General features: G+C 38.2%; 1 protein-coding gene across 1 annotated transcript in view; it reads right to left on the bottom strand.

The window, feature by feature from the left end:
• The window catches only part of LOC134527483 (nascent polypeptide-associated complex subunit alpha, muscle-specific form), a 180,388-nt gene that overhangs the window by 111,596 nt on the left and 44,526 nt on the right, over positions 1–24,266 (bottom strand). Inside the window, exon 2 of the mRNA XM_063360191.1 lies at positions 8,415–8,591. Within this exon, the coding sequence (XP_063216261.1) occupies positions 8,415–8,591 (177 nt within the window). The remainder of the gene's footprint in view (positions 1–8,414; positions 8,592–24,266) is intronic.

The raw sequence follows: 24,266 nt of genomic DNA, 5'->3' as shown, positions 1-24,266 counted from the left end.
AAGCGTCAGCCCAGAAAACAAAACAAACAACAATAATTAGCACAGAGGTGCCCAGACGTTGTACAAAGGAATTTACTTATAACCTACTAGCAACTCTAGGAGGCTAAGTGGATCAGAGATGAGTAATCAATAAATAATAAGAATGCTGGTTTGATTTATAAAACTGACATTTTACTAAAATAATTTACTTAACTGTTTCTTTTCTTTTATCTTCATCTTTTAGGTACACGTGTATTAAAACATATTGATTACAAACAGGAGGGAACCCCGGGGCAACAAAATAAATATAAAAGTAAAACAAGCATATCTCTTAAACTTGACCCTGGTTTTACATGAGCTCGCAGGCTCAAAAGAAAGACAATTAAATTTTGTTCTTAATTTGCTTTTGAAATGAATTTAACCAAATCATATGTCCTGAAATATGGCGGTATTGGCACCGGAGGTTTCTGTAGATTAAAGTCCAGAAGAATTAATTTTATGTATAAACTTGTATGTCGACCACAGAGGGGAGAAAACTTGTGACTGCATGAGGCCAATCACGGACTGCTAATATTGGCAGAGAAGTTCCATTCTAATTTGGTGTCTTGACGCTAATCTTGCACCCCGCCTGTAACCAAAGTCCCAAATTGCTTAGACTGGTTAACAGGCGGCTAAGGCTGGGCCAATCTATGCACAGGGAAAGTCCAAAAAGAAGGGGCAGGGAGGTATGACGATCACTTACCCAAAATAGCGGGGTGAAGTCACGTTAGCTGGCTCCAGGAGTAGAGTAGGCAACTCCCGGCGCGAAAGTTCGCGGTTGCCATGACGAGAAAGGTGAAGAAATAGTTTAGAACAAAAAACTCGCACGGGCAGCCAAATTTAAAAGTAAGAAAATTAAGGCATCTATGCCTTGATGTTGGAGACTACATGACGTAGTGTCGAGTCTTGGAAGTAGTACAACAGAGATGGACTCACACAAATCGCGACGGGTGGTCTGTACTGACCAGATGCTGCCCGCCGAATGTTCAAAAATGGCGTCGGCGCGTCTAATTAAAGCAAGTTACTTCCCCCATCCAAAGAGGGGGGGGGGGGGGCGATTTCCCGAAGGTAACCGAAAATGCCCGAAGGGGCGAAGCAAACAGCCAAAAAACGCTCGTCGCGCTCTCACGCGAGTCGCAAGCAGACTAAGATCGCAATCGCTGCCAAAGTCGATTGTGACAAGCGGTCTCTTATGGGAGGGATGAGTAGTGTGCTCTGGCGGCCAAGATGAGAAACTGCCTGGAGGGTCACAGAAACGTCCGCTAGAGTGCTTTGGGCGCACTCGCAACCAGCGGACAGAGCAAGGTTAGGAATTTTTCCTGCCGCTAGGCTTCGCTGAGGGCTCTGTTGGACAAGGGCGGATGTCCTTGGGGAGACCATGTACCCTGTGCGGGTTCACTGGAGGTCGATGCTCCGGGTTAAATTTCCCAGGAAGCCACAAGTGGGAGATGAGGGAAGGTGAGTCAGAACTTACTTAGTCGCCTGGGAAAGGTGTCGTGTGGACCGTCTCGAGGCGTCGCCGAGGACTGTAACATGCTCCTCGAAGTGCTGCCAAACAGCTTACCTATGCTTGCCTCCGAGAAATGAAAGTTGCTAGCGGTGGGTTTGAGTAACGTTCGCTAGCACGAAAAGTCATACTGTTACAGGGAGAAAACGTGATGCAAACCGCGGCCGAGATGCTGCCATAACCAAATGTCAGCAAAAGGTATCTAATTGGGCCTGCGAACAAGTGCAGGTGCACTGGGTTGCACAAAATTACGTCGGAGAGCACAGTAATTGAAAAAAAATTAAATCAAATTAAAAATGTAACTTTATTTTAGTGGTTTCCTTCTTTAAAAAATAAAAATAAAATTGAAAATTGAAAACTTTTGCCCAAATATTATGATAAACGGCACATGCATAAGAATAAGTGTGGATGACATATGACATGTAGTACACAACTAAAAAAAATGGACTTCTAAAATGTAGCATTAGGAGGGTAAAAATATATAAATGGGTATCTATGAAGACATTTACATTATTAAAAAATAAAAGACAACCCTTAGATATATCTCCAATTTGTAAAGGCTAATGTTCACTGATGCGGTGATAATAAACATTTTTGATTACAAATTTGAATGGAAAAAAAGAAGATATCTTATTGAACTATGTTTACTATAAAAACCAGCTGGTTAGAAAATTTATACTGACATGCTTATAGCAATAACTTTAGAGCATATAAATAAATATTTTACAGATACTTAAGTGAAGTCTTCCATTTTACATTTTTATTTTGAAATAAACACAGACTTCTGTAGTAAGAGCTCTTTGGCATCGGTTTTAAGGAAGAATATTTTGAGTTATTTAGCCAACTTACAAAGAGAGAACAAATTCATTTAAATGAAATATTACTAAAGTTTACATTCCTGTGATGACTTATTCTGACCTATGCCAGCTTCAAGCTGGGCGGGAGATGGTTCAATGACACAGGTTGGCAGACATCGCCACAAAACGTCGGGCAATAGCAATTAACACACTACACAAAAACAAAAAAGCGCAGATATTAACAAGAGGCAAAAAAGTAAAGCAGAAGGGAGATCAAAACCATCAAATTTTAACAACAAAATATGGTTGGTGGTTTGCACTTACCGCTGTGATGGGGATGAAGCTGACTTTAACATTTAGAGTCTGATCCGGAAATATCCAGTGATGCGGAGACACACCAAAAGAAAAACCTACGACACATTATCCACGAAATGGTGACGAAAAGTTAATTATGGGAAACTAATTCCCAAACGAAGTTGATTACATCTTGTGACCACGTGCAAATGCAGAAAAGGCTGTGGGAAATGGAAACGGGAAGTAAAACAATCACGCAGCTCGCTGACACATTACTGCTAAGGAAGGGTGGAACACACACAAAATTAAAGCCCCCCCCCCCCCTCGGGGCGGAAGAAAGTAAATGGGGGTGAGGTAGGAATTGGTTAGCCAGAATACCTGAAGAATGCACATGCATTGCGGAATAGAGGCATAGGGGCCTGAATTTGGTTGCCAAGTTGACAATGTTGTATCGGGCGCGAAAGTAGACATACAAGCGAGGCCAAGTAGTTTAAACTTTGGCCGAAAATGGGTGCACAACGGCCACACAGAGAAATATGGCCTACAGAGAAGGTATCTCAGGGGAAAAGGAGGGGAAAGTTAGTACTTAGATTGACGAACAGGTGTTGTAGTGCTGCAGAGCAGCAGGGAAGAACCCGGGCCAGAGGCCTGCCCGGAGGGGGGAGGGGGTGGAGGGGTTTCTCTCACTACAACAGTTTGAGGAAGAGCCTGGCGTACCAATTTGTGCCGTCACGAGGCACAGTGATATGTCTGGAGGCCCAGCGTGTGCACGGGGCACTTGAGACTGTAAGTGCGGCCAGGCGGAGATAAGTGCTGCTAACGTATCGTGGGATCATGTACTGTGTGGCATGCGGCCGCTCAGCACTGTACGAACCGCCTGCAGAAAGTTCAAGTTTAAAGAACCCCCCAGATTTCAACAATCAAATTATGAATCTTGGAGAACGTAACACTATGCTATTTAAAATGTACAAAAGAAATTGTGCAGAGAAAATAAATATGCGGCACTCTGTATCACCTCTAAGCGCAAGGGTGTGGATGGGCGCGCAGTCTTTTCTCCATGAATAAGGAAACTGTGAGATTTGAGCTGTGACCACAAAATTATATGGCAGAGAAATGAAGCTTAAAGTGTAATCCAAGTTCATCGAGTGCTTCTTAGAATATGTACCGGGTATTTTATGGCTAGAAATTATTCCGAAATACATGTTTTAGCCTTTCTCAAACTCTTAAAAATACCTTTTAAAAACCTTTTTTCATACGCAGACCCTACTTGGAAATCTTGAGCAGTTTTTAAATCACTTTTTTTTTTCTAAAGCTCTGCACACCGTATGTGTACTCAGGTATGCCGGTCCCTTAAAGCTCGATGGAAACCCCCACCATTTGACAAAGGACTGTCCATTTCTTCATTTGAGAATCTTCAAATACGAGTCAAGATACATGGTAGGTTGGATTTCTTCAGCATAGAAGCAAAAGCGAATAGTTGTGTGGTCGATACAATCGAGGTAGTAAGTTCAAGGTTTCGATACAAGAACATAGGTAACATTAAAATGTTCGGGACACAAATTCGCAGTGAAACCTATCTCGAAGACACCTTTCCACTTGGAAATTTGCACTATGTTACAAACATTAGCTTCTCACTTTCGTTGATTTTTATTCTTCGTGTTGAGAAAAACAGTCCAACACAAACAATTGACCTGAACGTCTTTGGGCTTCATTTTCGTGGTAGAAAGAACTATGTAATTGTACTCACGAAAAAGGTTTAGCAAAATAACCACAACCATTTGTAATGTCATTTAGCTGTGTACTGACACCACATGTTAGTAGAACATAAAATTATGTTAAACCTTTGAACTATAAATACATGGACATTACTAAATGTAGATACTTAGATAAATGTCAAGCTTATACATCAAAGCCTTTAAATTTATCTCGTAAAATTTCTTGCAGAGATTTCTATGCAGGTATAATGGTATGTACCCATCATGAAAAGTGTCTGCCATGGCCTTGGCTATATCAGTCGCTCTCTTCGATTACACACCTTCGGCACAAGCTGTAAACATCGATGGCTGTCAACATGTGCTCGAAGCTTTTGTTCAGCCAAGTATATGATAAAATCTCAATAAGGCCCGCCTGGGATAAATAATTAAGGTCACGTACTACAAGTTTATGAAAAAGGTAGTTCCGTCTTGCAAATTGTGTATTTCGACTCCCACAGTTTCTCAATAATGGAGTGTATCTTGTTAGTATGTGAAGTATCCTGCAGTCTATAAAGTCAGTAACAGTCTAAATAGCCTCTTCATTTGGATCATTTCCATGCATGTAGTCCTTCTGTTCATCCAATATGTTCTGCATCAATCCATTTCTAGGCTAAGAGACAAAGTAAAAAAAAAGGATTTTTAATAATATAGCATTTTGCATGCTTGTCTTTTATAATGAGGTTCTCTCAAAATGCTTTCGGGCTTTTGTAATGCGGTTATCTCAAAAAAATTAATATTTTATAAATAAGGAGAAAGGCTGGATAATTTCGTAATCATGAAATTTATAGTGTTAGAATGAAAAAATAAATAAATTTTTGTCTCCTAAAATCTAATTATTGCATTAATTATGTATTTCATTTAATGTAACCAAATTGACCCTGGTTAGATAATATTGAACTTCTTCCCCTAAAGCTTCATTTAATGCAACTGACAATCCAATGATGTGTTTACTAGAGTGAGCATTCTGGAAAAAATTATTGTCAATATAACTGAATGTGCTCTTTAATGAAAGGTTGTTTCAATGTATATATCACTGGCTACTGTTTTACACTAGTTGCCATTCAGTTCTAAGAGGAAATCTGGCCAGTACTGACGAGATGTTAAATCACAATCTTTAATATTTCATGCATGTATGTTTGGCCAATAAATACTTGACACACATATTGTAATAACATCGGCTTGCAAGGCCATAACTAAATGGGGATACTGAAACCAAAGAATAGTTGCACATTACGAAACCATGTGTTGACTAACCTGTGGGTCTAGTTAACAGCTGGTTTTACAAAAGGTGTTCGTGGTGGTAGCCATGGTAACCCCACATCTATGGCCCCCAGCTTCGAGTTTACCAGAACCATTAGTTTGTCAAGGTGGGTATGTATGCCATCAACCATGCGGGTAACAGTTTCCGAAAGCTTTGAACACTCGTGATGGTCGGTATGGATGAGTTATGCCATCCTCCTGATGTAGGTATGCACCTATACTTGTATATCTCGCAAATAAATTACAAATTCCTTCCTTCAACTCTGTAAAGATTTTTTTTTCATCTTGCCCTGCATCACATATCGCGAGTAGACGCTACAAGTCTAGAATTTCGAATTTCACTTCACCTTGAGGTACCTGCTCGAAAATCTTGGCGAATGATTGTTAACCTGTCATATATTTGTGACCACACTCGTAAAAAACACATTGGCTCCAATCGCAATCTCAATACAGCGAAGTAACGTTATAAGTTATCCGTTAATACAAGAAGTGCAAGAGTGCTCACACCAGAAAGTATCGGTTCAGTGGCTTTGTCGTCGTCATGAGGTGCCCAAAGTATTTCAGAAGTTCACCACCGAGACTACAGGCACCATCTTATTTAGTATGTATCAAACATGACACATGCTGTTTAAGAATGCCTCGACTTAATTTTGAGATACCATTGTTCATCCTTCAATAACACACCACTACAATTTGGTCAAATCCACTCCTATAACATGTTTAATGTAAATGACAAATGACAGAGTTTTGCGATAACATAGAAACCATAGCTAACAACACACACACATATTTTTATTGTCAATATCTTCAATTAAGTTAGATTTAACTCTTATTTAAAATCCTTCATCCCTTAGAAAACGAATTTCAGCAAGTAGTAAAAAAGAGTTGGTAGATTTTGCATGTTTATAAAAAAATGCAACATAACTTACAACCTCCTTGATTAGCTTCAGAGATATGACTTTTATAATAAAACAAAACATGCTACATTTTTACCTTTTACCCCATTAGTGATCGAATAGAGAAAAATGGTATGGTAAAAAACATTCTACGGACTCACATAATATACATTGTACTTGCTCAGTTTCTTACATTCAGCTAAATTTGCTTGGATATACCTATGATTTATTACTATTAAAACTAATGTACCCTCGTTTCACTGCCTTTGGGGTCGAATTAATAAAAACGTTAAATTCGCCATACATAATTAATTACTTAGGTCATTTATGCTCAGTTTCTTACATCCCGATTTATTTGCTAAGAAAATACATATTTTTTTTTAGGATAAAATAAAACCTTCCCCTTTCTACCCTCTTAAAGTTCGAGTTCCGGAAAAAAAATACAATTCGTAACTCAATGTGTTTCGTTGTTCTTTCTTAGATTCTTACTCTTAAATCTACTATATTCGGAAGCTTTTTTTTTTTTTCATTCAAAAACCCAAATTGATTTCTTTTCACCCCTTAGGGGCAGAATCTAGCAAAATGGTAAAAAAAAAGTATGTGGGATTTATAGTGTTTATTATTCTTAACAAATAATTTACATCGTACTTAATTAGTTTCGGACATACGATTTCTTAAAATTTTACAAAACTAATCCCAATTTCACACCTTTTAAAAAACGACACTACATGCAAATCGTTCTTTCATAGTTTACCTCTAGTTATTATTGAAAAGGTAGTGTTCAATTTTCGTTTTAAAACTATACTTACCACTTTTTACACCCCTTAAGGTCTGAATTTCGCAAAATGGTAAACTTGTGGTTCGTAGTTTCCGTATGTTTATTATTGGCACCCAATCTCTCTTCTAATGCTTAATTAGATTTAGAGATATAATTAAGCATCTTACAACCATATTTACCCTTTTAACCCCTTAGGGGTTGAATTTCGCAAAATGGTAAACTTGTGATTCATAGTTTCCGTATGTTTATTATTGGAACCCAATTTTTTTTCTTATGCTTGATTAGCTTCGGAGATAGGTATAATTAGTTATCTTCTTTCCCAAAACAAAATTTACCCCTTTCTCACCCCCTTAAAGTTTTAATTATTTAATTATAAACAGCCCAGTGTTTAATTTAGCCAAATACCTTGCTTATAAAAATAAGTTTCATCGAAATCTGTCAAGTAGTTTACGAGTGATACCTGAAATACAGACAAACAAACAGAAAATACAGTCAAAAATTCTAAACACTATATTTTTTGAGTTTCAAGTAATTTTAGTAGCTATTTTACAATAGTTTTTTGTTTACAAAATTTTATTTAATGTACAGACTTTTTACCTGGAGCAGTTTTATTATTAATCTGGATATTAAATACAACACAGCGACAATATTAGCAACGCTTGGAACAAATGGTGACAATGTCTCCATCCCTCCCCTCTCCTTTTGTTACCACACCTACCACAGTGCACCCCTCTCCCCGTTCACTCGCCACTATTGACGTCATTCAAGATGGTGGCTGCCAGCAATCATACCATCCCATTCCCTCTCCTCGCACTGTTTGGTTTGTTACCTCACTTATCACATTCCCCAACATCTCCCCTCCCTACACGCGCACACACACAATCCGCAAAGCTTCCTCCTCCCGTTAATTTACATATATGTACCTTGCTCCTTCACCTGGGCCAGAACTCTTTGTTTCCATCTACTAACACCACTACTTCGAAAGTGTCTTTGTTTGCTATTCGTGCCCGAGAATTTCGTAGAAAACAAAGTAAAAAAAAGAAAGAGGAAACCCATTAGCAAAATATTTCAATTGGGTGATTGTTTTTAAAAGCACAAGTAGAATAGTACCTGGTGGAGGCGCGGCCGCCGTGGGTGGCGAGCCAGGCTGGAGCGGCCGTTGATGAGCACATCGCCGCCCTCGAACACGACGTCGCAGGGCGAAGGCGGTCCTCGCTGCTCCTCGGCATCCCAGTCACTCGACTCGTCCGCACTCGCGCCCAGTAGCACCACGCCCGCCTCACCCGCCTGCAACAATCACGACACCCGCCTGCCATCAGCGCTCGTTCCCCCCACATGATGATGCCTGCTGCAATGCAGAGTGAAACGTCAGTCAAATCGAACACTTCGACGTGGCTCATCCTTGGAAGCCAAGATAGCTTTGTGCATGTGTTACCCAGCTGCGGATACCCACAAAATGACTTCTTTAAAGTGACGAGACAGTCGGCAAAAATATAAATTAACAATATTTGCCTGACTAAGCCCGTATGCACGATGGAACATTTCGTAAAGGCTCCGCTAGAAGCCTCCATGGCAGAAGATAGATGGACGTTTCTACGGGATAACCTATACCACGATACTTCGCTCACAGCCTCTACAATCAACTAGTTAACTTCATTTATTGAATAAGTACTTTCGTTTAAAGGAAAACCAACATTTAAGAAAAAGTACAGATTTGCGTATTACAGTATTTATAAACACTCGGAACCTTTTAAAAACACCCTTTTCAGCCTACAGTTTATGCTTGTTAAGCTCAAACTAATTCCGTTGTGTTATAAAAGTAAACAATAAATTTTGTGTATTGTTTGGTGACTCAAAACGTATTATTAATTTGTACATAATTTTTATAATTACTACAATACATACCAAAATGATACCTTGTAATGGTACGAATCCTTGGAAAATATTGGAGAGTAAAATAGGCCCAAATGTGCAAAAATGTGAAATACAAGCTTTTAGGAAATAATCTACTTACTTACCGATAAACATTCTTTCAGCAACTATCATTGGCTGCCACAGTGTTTATTTAATAATACTGGTGTAGATTTGATTGATGTGTGTTGTTTTCAAAAATATTACACAGACTTGTAGTGGTAGTAATATTTGGGGGGGGGGGGGGGGGGGGGGCAATTTAACTTTATTTACAGATTCAATAATTGTAACTGAGTTGAAATGGATTTATATCTGGAGTCATTGAAGTGCATTTAAATCACGTAATAGGTCTATCTTATTACGAATAAATGTGCGTGTATAACCTATCACTAGTTCTGAAGCAATGAAAAACCTATGAAAAACGATTTGGATTATGCAGAACATAATAGTACTTACATCACAAAACAAAATTTACTAATACATGTCAATATTCTAAATGAAAATTTTCGCACTTTTCATGTAAAATATAAAGTTAACATGGTAAAAATTACCAATTCTCACGAACACGCAAATTTATAGGTTGGAATTACATTCATGCTGTAATTTAGTTGATATGCGGTTAATTACCTTGTGCTTATGCCTATGAACACAATAATATATTGTTACGATTTTCCAGCGGGGGTTCGTAAAGGATAGCCCAATTAATGATTTTTATTACACACACACAGTTTTATTTATTACCACTACTTGTCACTTACAAATAATCTTCTAAATTGGCAGATAATTAATTACACGTAAATAAATTGTCAATTCCCCAGTCACTCGTTTCGCACACCTCGCTGGGCCGCACTTCCGGCGCAACTCTCGCAGCAGCACCCCTCGTGGGTCTCTGCCGGGACTCCGTCGCCGCACTCCGCCGCCGCCGTCACACCCTTCGCCGAGATCCCACACGACGACTCGCTCGCCACTTCACTCGGGACTCCGCCGCGCCCGCGACTCTATCGCCCGGAAACTCCCGACTCCACTGGACTCACTCACTCCCTGCCCTGGAACCTTCCTCCAAGGACTTCGCCACTCTGCCGAACTCGCGGCACTATCGCCCGGATCTCCGCCGCGGGAGAACTCACTCAGTCTCCGACTCCACTCACTCAGACTATCAGGTCGGCCCAACCTCCATATATAGCCCTTGCTTTCCCGTCCAGAACAATCGGGCATGTCTCCGAGATATCTCGCGACCTTCGCCGTCGAAATGCCCAGAAACGCGTCGTGAGTCCTCGAAGGACGCGGTGGCTGCTCAAAGAACGCCGATAAACGTGTCTGAGTCCTTTTATTCCGCAGTGCGGCCTCTTTTAAGTAACCCGATCTGAGGCAGGTGCGCGCTGCGACGGTCAGGATGTTGCGAGATAGTATGGCACGAGATACCAGCATTGAATATATATATGATACCAGGGAGAGGATGCAGGTGGAAGGGGGCGCAGACAGGCCGAACGAGCGCGGCGACGCCAGCACTGCAGCCAAGCGCGATCGTAACAATATTGACTACATTTTAATCTTATGGGATTGAATACTATATTTTAAAGCAATGTAATAAAGGCTGAGCTAACTTCTTCAATAGACCACATTAGTCTACAAGTTAACCACTTTTCAAATCAATATCAAAACACTTCAATCCATACAAAATAAATTGCCGTTTGAACAGAAGTGCACAATAGAACTCCATTCTGATTGGATACAATTTACACCTGGTAAAAAACCATTCAGACTAATGCGAACACAACAGATTACCTACACTTCCATGAAAATGGGCAGCGCTCTGCAAATTTTCCACAGAACCATTCATACTCGCTGCCATGGAAGACTTTCCAAGGAAAATTTCATTGTGGCATATGGGCTTTAAAACATGTAGCATATTTATGGTGACAAAAATTTGCTAAACACATAATTTGCATAACACAAAATGCAATGCTTATATAGTAAAAATTCTGAAGAAATTTTGTAGACAAAAAATAATGGCATGAAGATGCAATATCACAACACGGCGGATAAACCCGAGCCTATCATTTTATGCTAGAAAAAATAGAAGTTCACATTTTTTTTCAATATGTAGCTTAGCATACTAATTAGGATCAAATTTCAAACTAAATTTTAGCTTAAGTTCCTGGGCTGTTATGGTTTCTTTTGCTGGCTCACTGCAGTAGCTGCAGTCACAACAGTCATCGAGGTCAACTCTACCAGTCTTTAGTTAATTCGCCGTAAAGACGTTTAGATCGATTTGAGGCATATCCTCGAATGAAATTATTTAAACTGGAAAGTTGTACTCACGTGCTAAAAGTGTATGCTGTAAAATGCACTAAGTTCTAAGTGTACGACCAAAACCTTCCAATTAACACACATGTTACACATTTAATTAATATATAACTTTAAAGCGCAAAGTGATCAGCCCCATAATTTGACAAGGATCATCCATTTTCTTTGTTTATGAATCTTCTACAAGTAATGTGTCGTGGTACATCATAGATTGGATCTCTTTGCCGTAAAAACCGTCACGTCCTATGGCATAGCGCATACAGAAAATAAAAACACCCTGCTTGACAACATGCATAATACTGATGAATTCGTATAATAGCATACACTTTCATAATTATAACTCAGTTGAGTAATATCTAAAAGAGATAAAAACAAAAAAAAAACACATACTTGCAGAGATTATAATCTACTTTTGAACTCCAAAATAATCGACTTGTGTTCCCTGGTTCACTTTAGAGCCACCATACTCAGGATATTTTAACGGTATTAAAAATAAATAATACAGAGAGTGGCACTGCATACCAGCGAACTTCAGAACCAACATGGGCGACAACAGCAAATGTCACCTGCAAAGGGACTTCGGAATCCAAGATAGCAACTTATGTCCCCAATAAATACACTATTATAACTCCTTCCTTCTCCCGAGTTATTTGACACCTATCGGGTTTTAACATAAATCATGAGATCCAATATGCCTGCCAATATCTTAAGCTTCAAGATGTCTCAAGGCTAATACGTCTCAAGATGCAGTCATATCAATAATCCAAGATGGCGGCAAAATCTTAATACATATGTAAGATTAAGGCATACACTTGTCCAAAACTTACTCACTACCCCTACTCAATTCGTTATACTGATAAAGGTTGGCGCATCTCTAGCACCACTACACTTCTAGTCCCGACAAAGTTGCCTCCTGCACATGATCTCAAGCAATTAAAAAAGAAACTTCGCTATTTAAAGGTGGAATTTCAAATGTACCTGCCTTTGCTCCACAATGTGTACTAAACTACCCTGTTAAGTATATCGACAGACCAAGACATGAAGGATAACAATTATTGTTTTAGTTGTCATGAATAAAATGAGGATTTTTGCACATTTAAATACTTGTCTGAACAGAAGTCGGAAATAACGAGGGCAGATATTATTTTAATAGTTCTTAGGTCTTCACTACAATTTAATATAAATATTTAATTACTTCTATGTTAAGCTGATTTCTCAACACAATTGAAAACCACCATCAATGTGTCCTACTGTGCAAAACAAATTACACATAACAAAATAAGTCCCTTCAAAAATATCAATTAAAAATTATGTATAACTGGACAATTTTATCTCTTGTGTAATAGCCAAGTTTTGCAGTGAAGACAGCGACAGCTTCGTTTTTCTTAAAGAGGTTTGACCTATAACATGCCTTCTTACGCATATTTATTACAGCTTATAGCATTCTGCCGAAAGGTCTTTTAGTATAGTATAGTAGTTTTATTGTCCAAGTCGACTACAAAAATATAATATAATATTGTACATGTAGTATAGGACTCTTCAAAAATATTAAACATTATGAATACACATTTAAGTACAATCATATACACAAACAAAAATAATAATAAAAAACAAATAATGTACATAATAATAATACATTTTTAGCATAGTTTTGCTTCAATAAAATCATTAATAGAATAAAAACTGAATTTCAAGTAGTATTTTTTCTTAAGGTTGAGGAAATTATGGGTACTCGTAGTAACAGTAAACACAAAACGATGATGAAGGCATCATTAGAATCTAAGAGCTGAAGTACCGGTAAATAAGAAAATAATTTAATAAAAATAATAATGAAAACATAACTGTTGCTACCTTGAAACGTTCTTTCATTTCAGCTGATCAGTTAGTTTCATTTTATAATGATACAGTCTTCTGGACTCCCCCCCCCCCCCCCTTTCACAAATAGTAGGAAAACTAATCGCACGAAAAGTGACTGTAGCATTGTTTCGTCACTTCAGTTTGTGAGGCAGTAAATTGTGTTCACTTAAGTGTTTTGTTCAACACAAAGTCTCTACAACCTGGATTATTAATAGCTCTTGGTCAATATATAAATACGAGGCTTGTAAATAAAGTAGTGGCAACATAGTCCAGAAAGTCGCAGAACATCGGTATGTGTAAAACAGGATATCGGAGCAGTGAGGTGGCGCTGTTGTCGATGTGTAGAGTACATACAAACGTCGATCAAGTAGAAGGGGTATTTTCTGCGTGGCGTTGAAGTGTACAATGTCGTTTCTACCGCTCTAAAACACGTTTACAAAAAGTGATCAACGGCCCATGGCAAAAATGCATCGCAATGTTATCAAGGACTATCTGAAGCCTGTGGCGCGAATGCATTACCGTATAGGACAGCTGCACGATGGGTCACAGCGTTTCGTGCTGGTCGGACCGAGACTACAGTATGTACCTTACAGATCGGCCAACCATTCTTCAACATCACGTTGACATCGTGAGTGGTCTCCTTTCCATAGACCTTCCATAGACCGTCGATGGACTAGCCGGGAAATAGCCACTGAAGTTGGGCTCAGTCATCAAATCATGTGGCATATGTTGAAGGAAAAACTTAACATGAGGAAAATTGCGTCCCACTGGGTTCCACATCGACTCACTGATGTACAGAAGTGGCACCGGTATGTACTGGCTGGTAGCAACCTCGACAGATACCGCAATGATGGAGACGCATTTTGGCAGCGTATTGTCGCCATTTATGAGACATGGGCTCGCGCCTACGAGCCTGAATTAAAGCGTCAATCCAATGAATAGCTTCACCCAGGTCCGCCACATCCCCAGAAGTTTCGTCAGGAACCCAGTCAGATGAAGGTAACGCTGATTGCGACATACGACTACGAGGGTGTCATTCTTACGCATGCAATGACTCAAGAAGAAACTGTCAACACAGTCGACAATTGCCGATTTCTACAGAACCATCTGCGCCCAGTTATACGGCGCAAACGCCCACGTTTATTGCGGAACAATCTCCCTGTAACGTTGCATTACAATGCTCGTTATCATTTTGCACAAGTTGTAAATTATCTTTTGCGATGGTGTTCTTGGGAGGTGTTGGAACACCATCCGTACTCACTTGACATGAGTCCTCCTGACTACGACCTCTTTCCTAAGTAGAAAGATCCCCTTCGAGGCATACGATTTCCTGACGCCGTTTGTAATCCGAGCAGTAGAAAGCTTCGTCGCTGGCATTAATAAACAACACCTTGTCAACGGTACCTATCCTATGGCTTCCTTGCATCTGGCAAAAGGTGCATGACTGTATTAGTGATTATATTGAAGGAATGTAATGTTCGTTTGCTTTTACATAAATTCAAGTCTTTTTTCCAGGTATATTGCCATTACTTTATTTACAAACCTCGTATTTCGTAAGCAAAATCCATACCTAGTATGAACGGGTAACTGGCTATCCAGTATGTATAAGGCGTTGAGTATAGTCACTGTTCATTGGTAGTAACGATAAAAATGTGCCCACCGACATGGTTATAGAAGAATGCACTGATAAGTTTTAATTTATCTCAAGAATCTAAACTAAATCTTTATTTAAATAATGTTTATTAAATAAGTAGATATTTAATTATAACATATAATAGTACATTTCTGTTTTAAAAGCTAAAAGTACGCACTTGCAAAGGTTTCTAACAAAGTACTGATAGATTTCATAATCGATTACTTCTATACATATATTTCCACGTTATTTTTCAGATTTTTACCACCAGCGTGGGCCATAATAAGTTGCCGTCCTATTGAAACAGGTGTCTACAGGCAATGGGTGCCACCATCGAACTAGGATTTCTGTTCTACATTCGACGAAAAAACATAAGATGCATCTATGTACAAGACAGTGCGGTTTTAGTTTCTGAAATGTCATACATTTGTTACATACTAGTTTTCTTCTGTCATAGTATATTTTTTTAAAATTAAATGCGGGAATTTTGTTATTACACTAAACAGAACTTATTTTAAGTTCCCATAAAGTTGTACTGCAACCTTAAAAATTAGAATCCTGTTGCAGTTTTATTTGTGTTGAGACACGTTCTTCTGTTATATCAAAGTAAAAAACAATGCTAAGAAATACTACTTCATTAAAATTTTATTATATCAATCGTATTTACAGGTCTTGTATCTTCAGATCAGGTGTAACGAATGAGCTTCCTTCACTGCTACTGTTTCAATTCACTTTCATTTCCTGCATCGCACCACAGACAAAATAGTAGATACAGCCGCGCAACTGGCTTTTTCCCTTCAGATACATGGTTCCAGAATTATACCTTCATTGTCCATTCTCCTTTGCCGTCGATAATATCGCTGGCATCTTGAAAATCAACCACCACAACAAATTATTTTTGCCTCGTACTCTAAAAATATTTAATAACAAGCGTATACACTCCACTGTAAAAACATTGTGTAATTTAACACAAAATTTATGTGGCAGTAAAGTTTACACTGACGTTAATGTAAATGTACACCTCCCACATGTTGATGTAATTTTTACTCTTGTGTTTACAAAAAGGGTAAAAGTTCAACTGCTATAGATTAGTAAATATTTGAAAATTTGGTGAACTTTTACTGTGATATATAAATTTACATATGCATGTATGTGTTTGTTTACCACAAATGCCAGTTAATATTACTGCAACGTTGAGTAAATTTACAATAATAATGAACATGTTAATTCGTACTACTTCCAAAAGTATTATATTTTTTGTAGCTTGTAGTGTAATTGAACAATGTGTACTTTCGAGTGATTTTTGATTTTATGACTTCAAATTGGTTAAGTAAAACACTTCTAACAATGAGTGAATTTGAGGAGTATCGAACTCATTACCTTAAAGTAATTAGTCTACCGTCTTAACCAACTGACCATCTTGCACACTAATAAATCCAATAATAATTTGAATACCACTTTCGTAACATAATGTAAATAAATATAAATATTTTTTTTCCAGTATAAATGGCAAAATACTTTTATTCCCCAGGAATTGTGGGACCCAAACAACAATATTAACTAGGTTTTTAAAAATTATGCTTGATGGCTTACTGCGAACCAAATGGGGTGCGAAACTGTCACCCAATGTCACCATTTTCTTGAAATTTTTCTTTTTTCTCTTAAACCGCACAGGCGATTATGCGCCGACTTTGTAACTAGTGGGACATGGAAGACATTTATTTGAAACAATCAGTTTTCAGTTGAACTTGGAGCACGCCGAGCACGAGCAGACAGGCTCAAACAACTCCACCCCCCCCCCCCCCTCCTCATTTCAAACAAGGTTTCCCTGCAGCACGAACGCTCGTAGCGCAGGCTGGGCCAACACCGACTAGTGTCGTAATAATTACACTCGAAAGTGTTCTATTGCTGCAGCTAATAAAAGACGAGAAGAACAAGAAGCCAGTACATCTACATTAAGTCCTCCTCGTACTAGATCACGTGTAAGTGAATCAGCTTGTTTTAAAAAACTATGCTTTTCCAACTTTTAAAATCGTTATATCACAGAAACGGTGGCTCCTTGGAAAATAATTACATGACATACAATATTTTTTCTGGGCTAATTTTATGAAAAAACTTACCGTTTTGCTGAAAATCGCGAAAAAAAATCCATTTTTTTACCTTTGACCACGAGTAATTTTTTTTTCCCAGGTACCGCGGATCGATGAGGATTTTTGAAATTTTATTTATAATTATGTTTTGAACAATTTTACCGACTTTCTTCTTTTTGTGAATTTATGTACCTTCACTCCTATTTTAGGTGCTAAATTGACCGGACTATTATACACCACAGGCCTGTATTCTAGTAACAATTAACTACCGCAGCTAAAACCATAGATGTAATCAATCAATCAGTCCGTCCGTCCGTCCGTCCGTCAAAAGTATGAGTTTGACAAACTTTCGACGGGCAGACGGATGACATTTTTCAGGCCATCCAATTGGCTGCAACATGACGGACGACGGATACAGACGGAGGCGACAGTCAATTGTAATTCCGCCCTAGGCTTTTAGATATCCTGCGGCTACTGCAGTCTGGCGTCGAAATCTATCTATACAAAAAAGGATGAAGCGACAAATGTTCATCACACTCATTAAACATTCAGTTGTGATAGGAAGTTATCGTTATTACTCTTGCTATATTTCAATCGCATTATTTAGTATAGTATCAAACCTCAAGTTTAGTTCTATCAAATTAAACATGACTTAACAATAATTACAATAATTTGTTAAATACGGAAGTACAGTCTCGTTCCTCGGTGCCAGGGTTTAGGACGAGGTTTGGGATTGCGAGGATTGTCGGCAACAGTTAGGTGCGAGATGTTACAGCAGGCTTGTTAGATAGTTACAGAGGCTCTTCATTGTTGTTAGCCATACCAACTTCTAAAAAACCTTAAAAAAATATAAAAAAGATAAATCAAAATATATATAACTCAAAGGTGACTGACTGACATAGTGATCTATCAACGCACAGCCCAAACCACTAGACGGATCGGGATGAAATTTGGCATGCAGGTAGATGTTATGACGTAGGCATCCGCTAAGAAAGGATTTTGATTAATTCTACCCCCAAGGGGATAAAATACCACTCACTGACTCACTCATCACGAGATCTCTAAAACTATACACCCGATTGACTTGAAATTTAGCATGGTTACTCATTTTGTGATGTAGACGCTCACTAAGAACGGATTCTGCGGAAATCCGATCACAAGGGGAGTTTCGGGGGCGTAATATATCAAAATTTCCAGTTTTTGGTAGGAAATCACCATGGCAACGGCTGTTGCTTTGTTGATGCTTCATTCGTCTCTATGGCAACGACTATGTCATTGTTAGTGCAGTCCTCATCACCGTTGAAATTTTGGCGGGTACTTTAAATATCAAAAATTGCCCTTTTTTTCAAGTATATATATTTTACAGACTTGAAACTTCACAGTAATGTACCTTATGTTACGCAGGATGACATTTTCCGAAAATTAGATCCCATGGGTGGTTAAAACCAGGCAACAGTGGGTACTTTGTCTGCATGAGAACAGGATTTTGCATTGTTCATAGCTTCAGCAGCGTCTCCATGGCAACGGGCATCGCGCGGTAGTGGCGTACCCACAAGGAGGGGCATGTATAATGAGCGGCGCAAGAGTGATCTGCCTGTAGACTGCCGTAGCGAAGTACGGGTACATCAGTTGTACGTTGCGTGCTCAGGTCGGGAAACCATCGGTGCTATTCATTTTCTCTCCGGTACATTATACAGCATTGTAATAAATTTTCACTGATTTTTTTTAAATTTACCATTACTGTAAATAGGAGATGTGGCTTAATTTTTTTCCATTAGTATAGCCGTGCGAAGCCGGGTCGGGCAGCTAGTATATGTATAAAAGGACTTACACCATGGACTTTCGAGGTTAGAATTCTGAGGTTCGTCCTTATAAAAAATCGCAGAATAGCATTTTGCCTTGATGACACCAACCAGTTACCCACAACTACTACGAAGGCAAATATACCTACTTGTATGCCTGACCAAGCCATTGTGACGTCATGGTAAACATATTGGCTGCCACATATTGTTTCTCTGGCCATCCACTAGCAGATAATGCTTTTGTCCACAGTCTGTTTCATTTGCTATCCACGTGTCAATCCCCAGATGAACACCATGCAGCTACCAGCTTATACATAGATCATCTTGGTCATTATGCAGGGCGACCATACAAGAATGGCCCAGTTTTAATAGTATATTATAAAAGTTTAATTTAGACTCTTTACAACAAATTATACATCAATTGAAGGTAAAATAACCTAGTTTTTCTTACAAAAGTTCAATATGTGCACATTTAGTTATACGGCACACATCCCCAGAATCGAACGTAATGGGTACGATATTAATTTTACCCCTAAGATGAAAAGTTGACAGCACGATCAAGAAAGTAATCTTTTAAGTGCAAAGTTACAACGAACACAATAGTCATCTGGCTTTAAAGCATGTAGCAACTGTAACCGGTATGGACGCATGTATAAACGTATTCTTAATATCTTCTACACGGTCGTCTACCATAGAACTATACTGATATACTTTACGCCTACTATATGTTCTTACATTCTGGTACACAGTATGCGTGAAGGACCAATCAAAACCACATTCATCATTCGTCTAAAAACCATCGAGCTTTCGGTGCTTTCATTCACAACACCTGTTGAATATTATAGACAGTTACAGCTGTGAGTCGTGGACCCAACCATACACTCATACTAGGTACGCATTATGCCACCTATCGGGACACTTACAAGCATATAGTCTCCGAACAACATGGAATGCAATACAAACAATAGCCAGTCATATTCAAACAAAACGTCCAACAGTGACGATGCTTGGTATTCTTAACGCTAAGTACATGACCAAATTAAAAGCATCTTGGACGAGGTCTCCGAACCACGAGGTCACTCTGCGGCCTTGCCTGGGGCAGATTACAAGCATATGGGCCAAGAACCTCCTAGCCTACTGAAGGACCACTAACAATCATGCGTTCACCATGCGTCTCCTAACCTCACATCCTACAGTATAATTGGCAGACTAGTGAAAAAGCCAGTATAATATATATTTGTCAACCACCTCCGAACAAAATGATCTAGTCACAGCACACAGCGCATGTTCACGCTAACTTAAAAGCCGGAATGTAGCCAGGATTTTGTGAATGAAGGGGTGCGGTATGACCATTGTATAGTTTTTAATGAAGAAGTTTTCTTTGTACCTAATTGATTTTTAAAAGTAAATTAACTGTCACATTAAAATTGTAGGAATAGTTGTAGACTTTTAGAGGGCCAACATTCACACGTAGAATTTGAAGTGCCATAATAATTTTGCTTGAAAAAAGTAAACTGATAATTTGTATTTTTGTTTAAGTTTTTATTTAATTATATTTATAATTGGTTCTTAGGTCACTTTTTTGATGATTTAAAACATGACATAAATACATATTAATGTTATTAAATATAGGAAAGTCAAGTCAAGTTTGTATGAAAGAAATGCTTACAGTTAACACGTGTGCAAAGCGGCATTTAAATATAGACTACTTGGAAACAGAATTGCTGCCGCTTCTGTATGAGACATGTTGGGCTATAATGGCGAGGAATTACATTATTGTAGCCCACTAAGGACTACAATAATCCTTCCAAAATATTCTCTGCAGCAAGGTTGCTACCATTTTCTTATTCTGTATTCGCTTGTATGTTTTATAATCCTGGAAGGGAGGGGTCCGGACCCCACGGGGCCTCCTCTGGCTACGTGCCTGCTTAGAGCAGTAAGGCCAGTCCTGTGTGCGTAGTTTCGGTACCTGCATCGAAGCACATAAAGCTATACAAACAAACCAACATACACATTTGCATATCAATACACAAATACACACACTATTTACCTATCGAAATAACATCGCCACACAATTCGATTCGACGTATTTGGCATGTACAATGCCGACACACATCGACGCACTAAGCGGTACAAATTTGACCATCAATATGTCCCATCTTAGCACCAAAAAAAACTCAAAACTCCTCGAAATGAAATCACTTTCCCCTTTTTCCCCTCAGAATTTTTTTTTACCTTAAAGGGACATTTACCTTGCTTTCTACCAAAATTACTGCACAATTGTCATGTACGAGTGTTGCCGAGCGCAAAGCTGCTTAACTTTCTGAAGTTATATTGCTTTAGGCACGTTATGAAAAAAATGAGAGTAAATTTTTACGATGCGCACGCAGCATGCAACAAAAATCGAAATGATAAAAAAAAACGCTAAATACAAAAATTATTTATTTCTTTTAAATCATATACTTCAGTTATTGATACTGATTTCTGGTCCATATAATTAAAAATATTCATTTAGTGTAAATATTAGTGATAGAAATTGTGTTTATTAACTTTTTTAAGTGTATTTATAAGTAAGGTTATGTTCCCGTATGTATAATATATTTGCATTAAAAATTATATTATTATTAATAAATATATAATAAAAAACTTGAAATAAACATTTAGCATATTTATATATTTTCAATATTAATTCAAAACTATCTTGATTTACTAAATTAATTAATGTTATACACGTGTTTATATTAATATTGAATACTGAGTAATTAAATTTTTTCACTTGATTGATTTTATACTTTACCAACCTCATTAATATAATATCATTCCAGTTTTTTTATTCTTTTATTTCTATTGATTATTTGCATGCAAAATTAGTTTTTTTTATTACACCAGGTAAGTAAAACTTCTAACGCGCGTAGTCAAGTACACGCACCCATTTTATTTTTCAGCTGTCTGATGATGAAATGCATATTATCGTTAAGTTGAAATTACGGAATCGGGTGTATTCTGTACGTGTTTATGAGGTGAAAGACACAGTAACCAATATTTAAAGTGGTTCGCGAGTGCTTCATCAAGTCCTGCGAGGCGACAGACCGTAGCTCCGCGGGGCAGCGCCGGTCTGGGTTGCCGTGGCAACGCCGAAGCCACACAGTCCCCTGACGTCACCGCCCCCGAGGGGACAGTGAGTCACGACGGACTCCAGCCAGCGCTTACCGCGACCGGCGAGCCAGTCGAGTGTCTGCTTCGCCAGCCCGCTTTCTCGACGCCAAACCTGTTCCAACGCTATTATGTCTTACGGGACGATAACATTACGCGTTACCAGCTACTCACAGAGGCACAGACACCATTTTTCGATGGGAGGGGTTTCAAGAAATTGTTTATTGTATAAAATTATATAATATGCATGCATATATACATAAATAAAAATTAATTCCATTTGGTTAGATGTTTCGTAGACAGCGAAGCTATTAAGAGTTGCATGGCGGTAATGGCCAACTGACGGTCCGATTAAAGAGTATGCCAATAAATTAATATCATCAGATAAGCTGTCATTTATTAGTCTGTTCGCACACATGCAGAATAAGTAATCAGCAAACACTGTTGGGATCCATAATATTCTCACAGAAATATTTAAACATTATTTATATTTTTACAATCGATTCATTGTTTCGTGGATATTCTAATTATATTTAAAGGTTTATTATTTTTAAGAGAATTATTATTTTTTGTTTCTTCACCACATGCCACAGATTTTATTTACTGGTTATTAAACATAATACTACATTCAAATATTGCTAAAGAAATGTAATATATCACGTGTTAGGCCCTCGGATAGGTTTCCAAAATAACATCTGGGCCTCTGAGCTAGTGAAGTTGGAATCACTGGTGTACAGCAAGCAAGGCAGTAAAGAACCACCCAAGTTTTTTCCTGGTAATTTCGGGAGATCAGATGACCATACTAGGATTCGAAATAGAGTCCTCTGGAATGCGCCTTGCCACTCACCCAGCGACATTGCAAAGACATGTAACGCACACACGCAAGCTAAATTATTACACATATCTAGGTGCCAGGCTTGGTCCAGAAGCCATCTGAAGGTATTGGATGATAAACGGCGCGTGACTTGTTCCCTCAGGAAGGCGAGGGTGACTCACTGCCGCTGCCTGCGTCCAGTCACGTCACTCGCCGCCACACCAGGTTCCCGGCATCTTGACGTTTTTTACTTCAAATGTTTGGCAGCCTACTGAAAGAATGTGAGTGTGAATGTGTGGAAGAATGGTATTAATTGAATACTATTATCACATTGGCAACTAATGTCTCTTAACCTTTAATTAAATTTCAGCAGGTGTGTATGCCAATTTCGACTTAAATACAAATTAGTTTTCTGTTTATCTTTTATCTCTGTATATTTAGTTTTCATTAAAGTTTGTTTAATATCAAATATTATTTTGCTATGCTTTATTTTTTTAATATGCAATGTTAATGTAGAGAAATGTAAATATTTAATGTGGTCAAGTATAAAAAAAAGCGTATCGCCTTAACTTCACCAACAATAAAGTCGATAAATAAATTATATCTGCCAAACTTCGATACTTTACCTCAATGTGTTTGTTACTCGCCAGTCTGAAGAAGAAAGAAGAATAAAATGATTAATATTTCCCACAGATGATCGATAAATAACAATCACGTCAGACTAAGAGTGTTGAATTTTACAAATGATCGAAGCTTGATTCCATTTCCTGAAAGCTGCACGCTGTGTCGAAATACATTTAAATTATGTACATACATCGAATCACCGCTCGCTTTACTCCAACGACTCCCTATCTACTACTCATTTCCCAACTGCTAGCCGACTGCTATTTATTTCAAAACTCGCTATCTGACTACTAATTTCGCAACTCGCAATAAGACCATCAAGGTACCAAATATCGTCCCCTTAGTGCATGTAGTGTGTCTGAAAGGTAGTGGAATGGAGTAATAAACTGATGATTACTTTCTGCACATGTACCTAAATTACAGAAAGTGTACAAATAAATTATTAAAACATGTTTCAATAATATGCATAAGAAATATTGCAAAATCTAACATAAGTTTACTAATTCCATTCCTAAATGTTGTGGGAAAACTATTTTTCTCCCTGTATAATTGATAACCAATCCCTCGCCTGCAAGAACTTCACATTTTCTTTATGTAGTCTTTAAAACTTGCTCGACTAACATTGAAGTATTTTCTTGCAAGTCCCCATTTCCTTTTTCCCTTAATTGCGTTATGACCTACTCTCTGTATTCTTTAGCTTTTTTTTTTTTTTTTAACGTTTTCCCATTCAGGGATGATCAGAATTATTAATTCTAAATTTCGTTCCCGGAA

Source organism: Bacillus rossius, chromosome 1, assembly GCF_032445375.1.
Source record: "Bacillus rossius redtenbacheri isolate Brsri chromosome 1, Brsri_v3, whole genome shotgun sequence".
Lineage (NCBI taxonomy): Eukaryota > Metazoa > Arthropoda > Insecta > Phasmatodea > Bacillidae > Bacillus > Bacillus rossius.
Note: the sequence above shows the minus strand (reverse complement) of the source record. Positions and strands in the feature narration are given on the sequence as shown.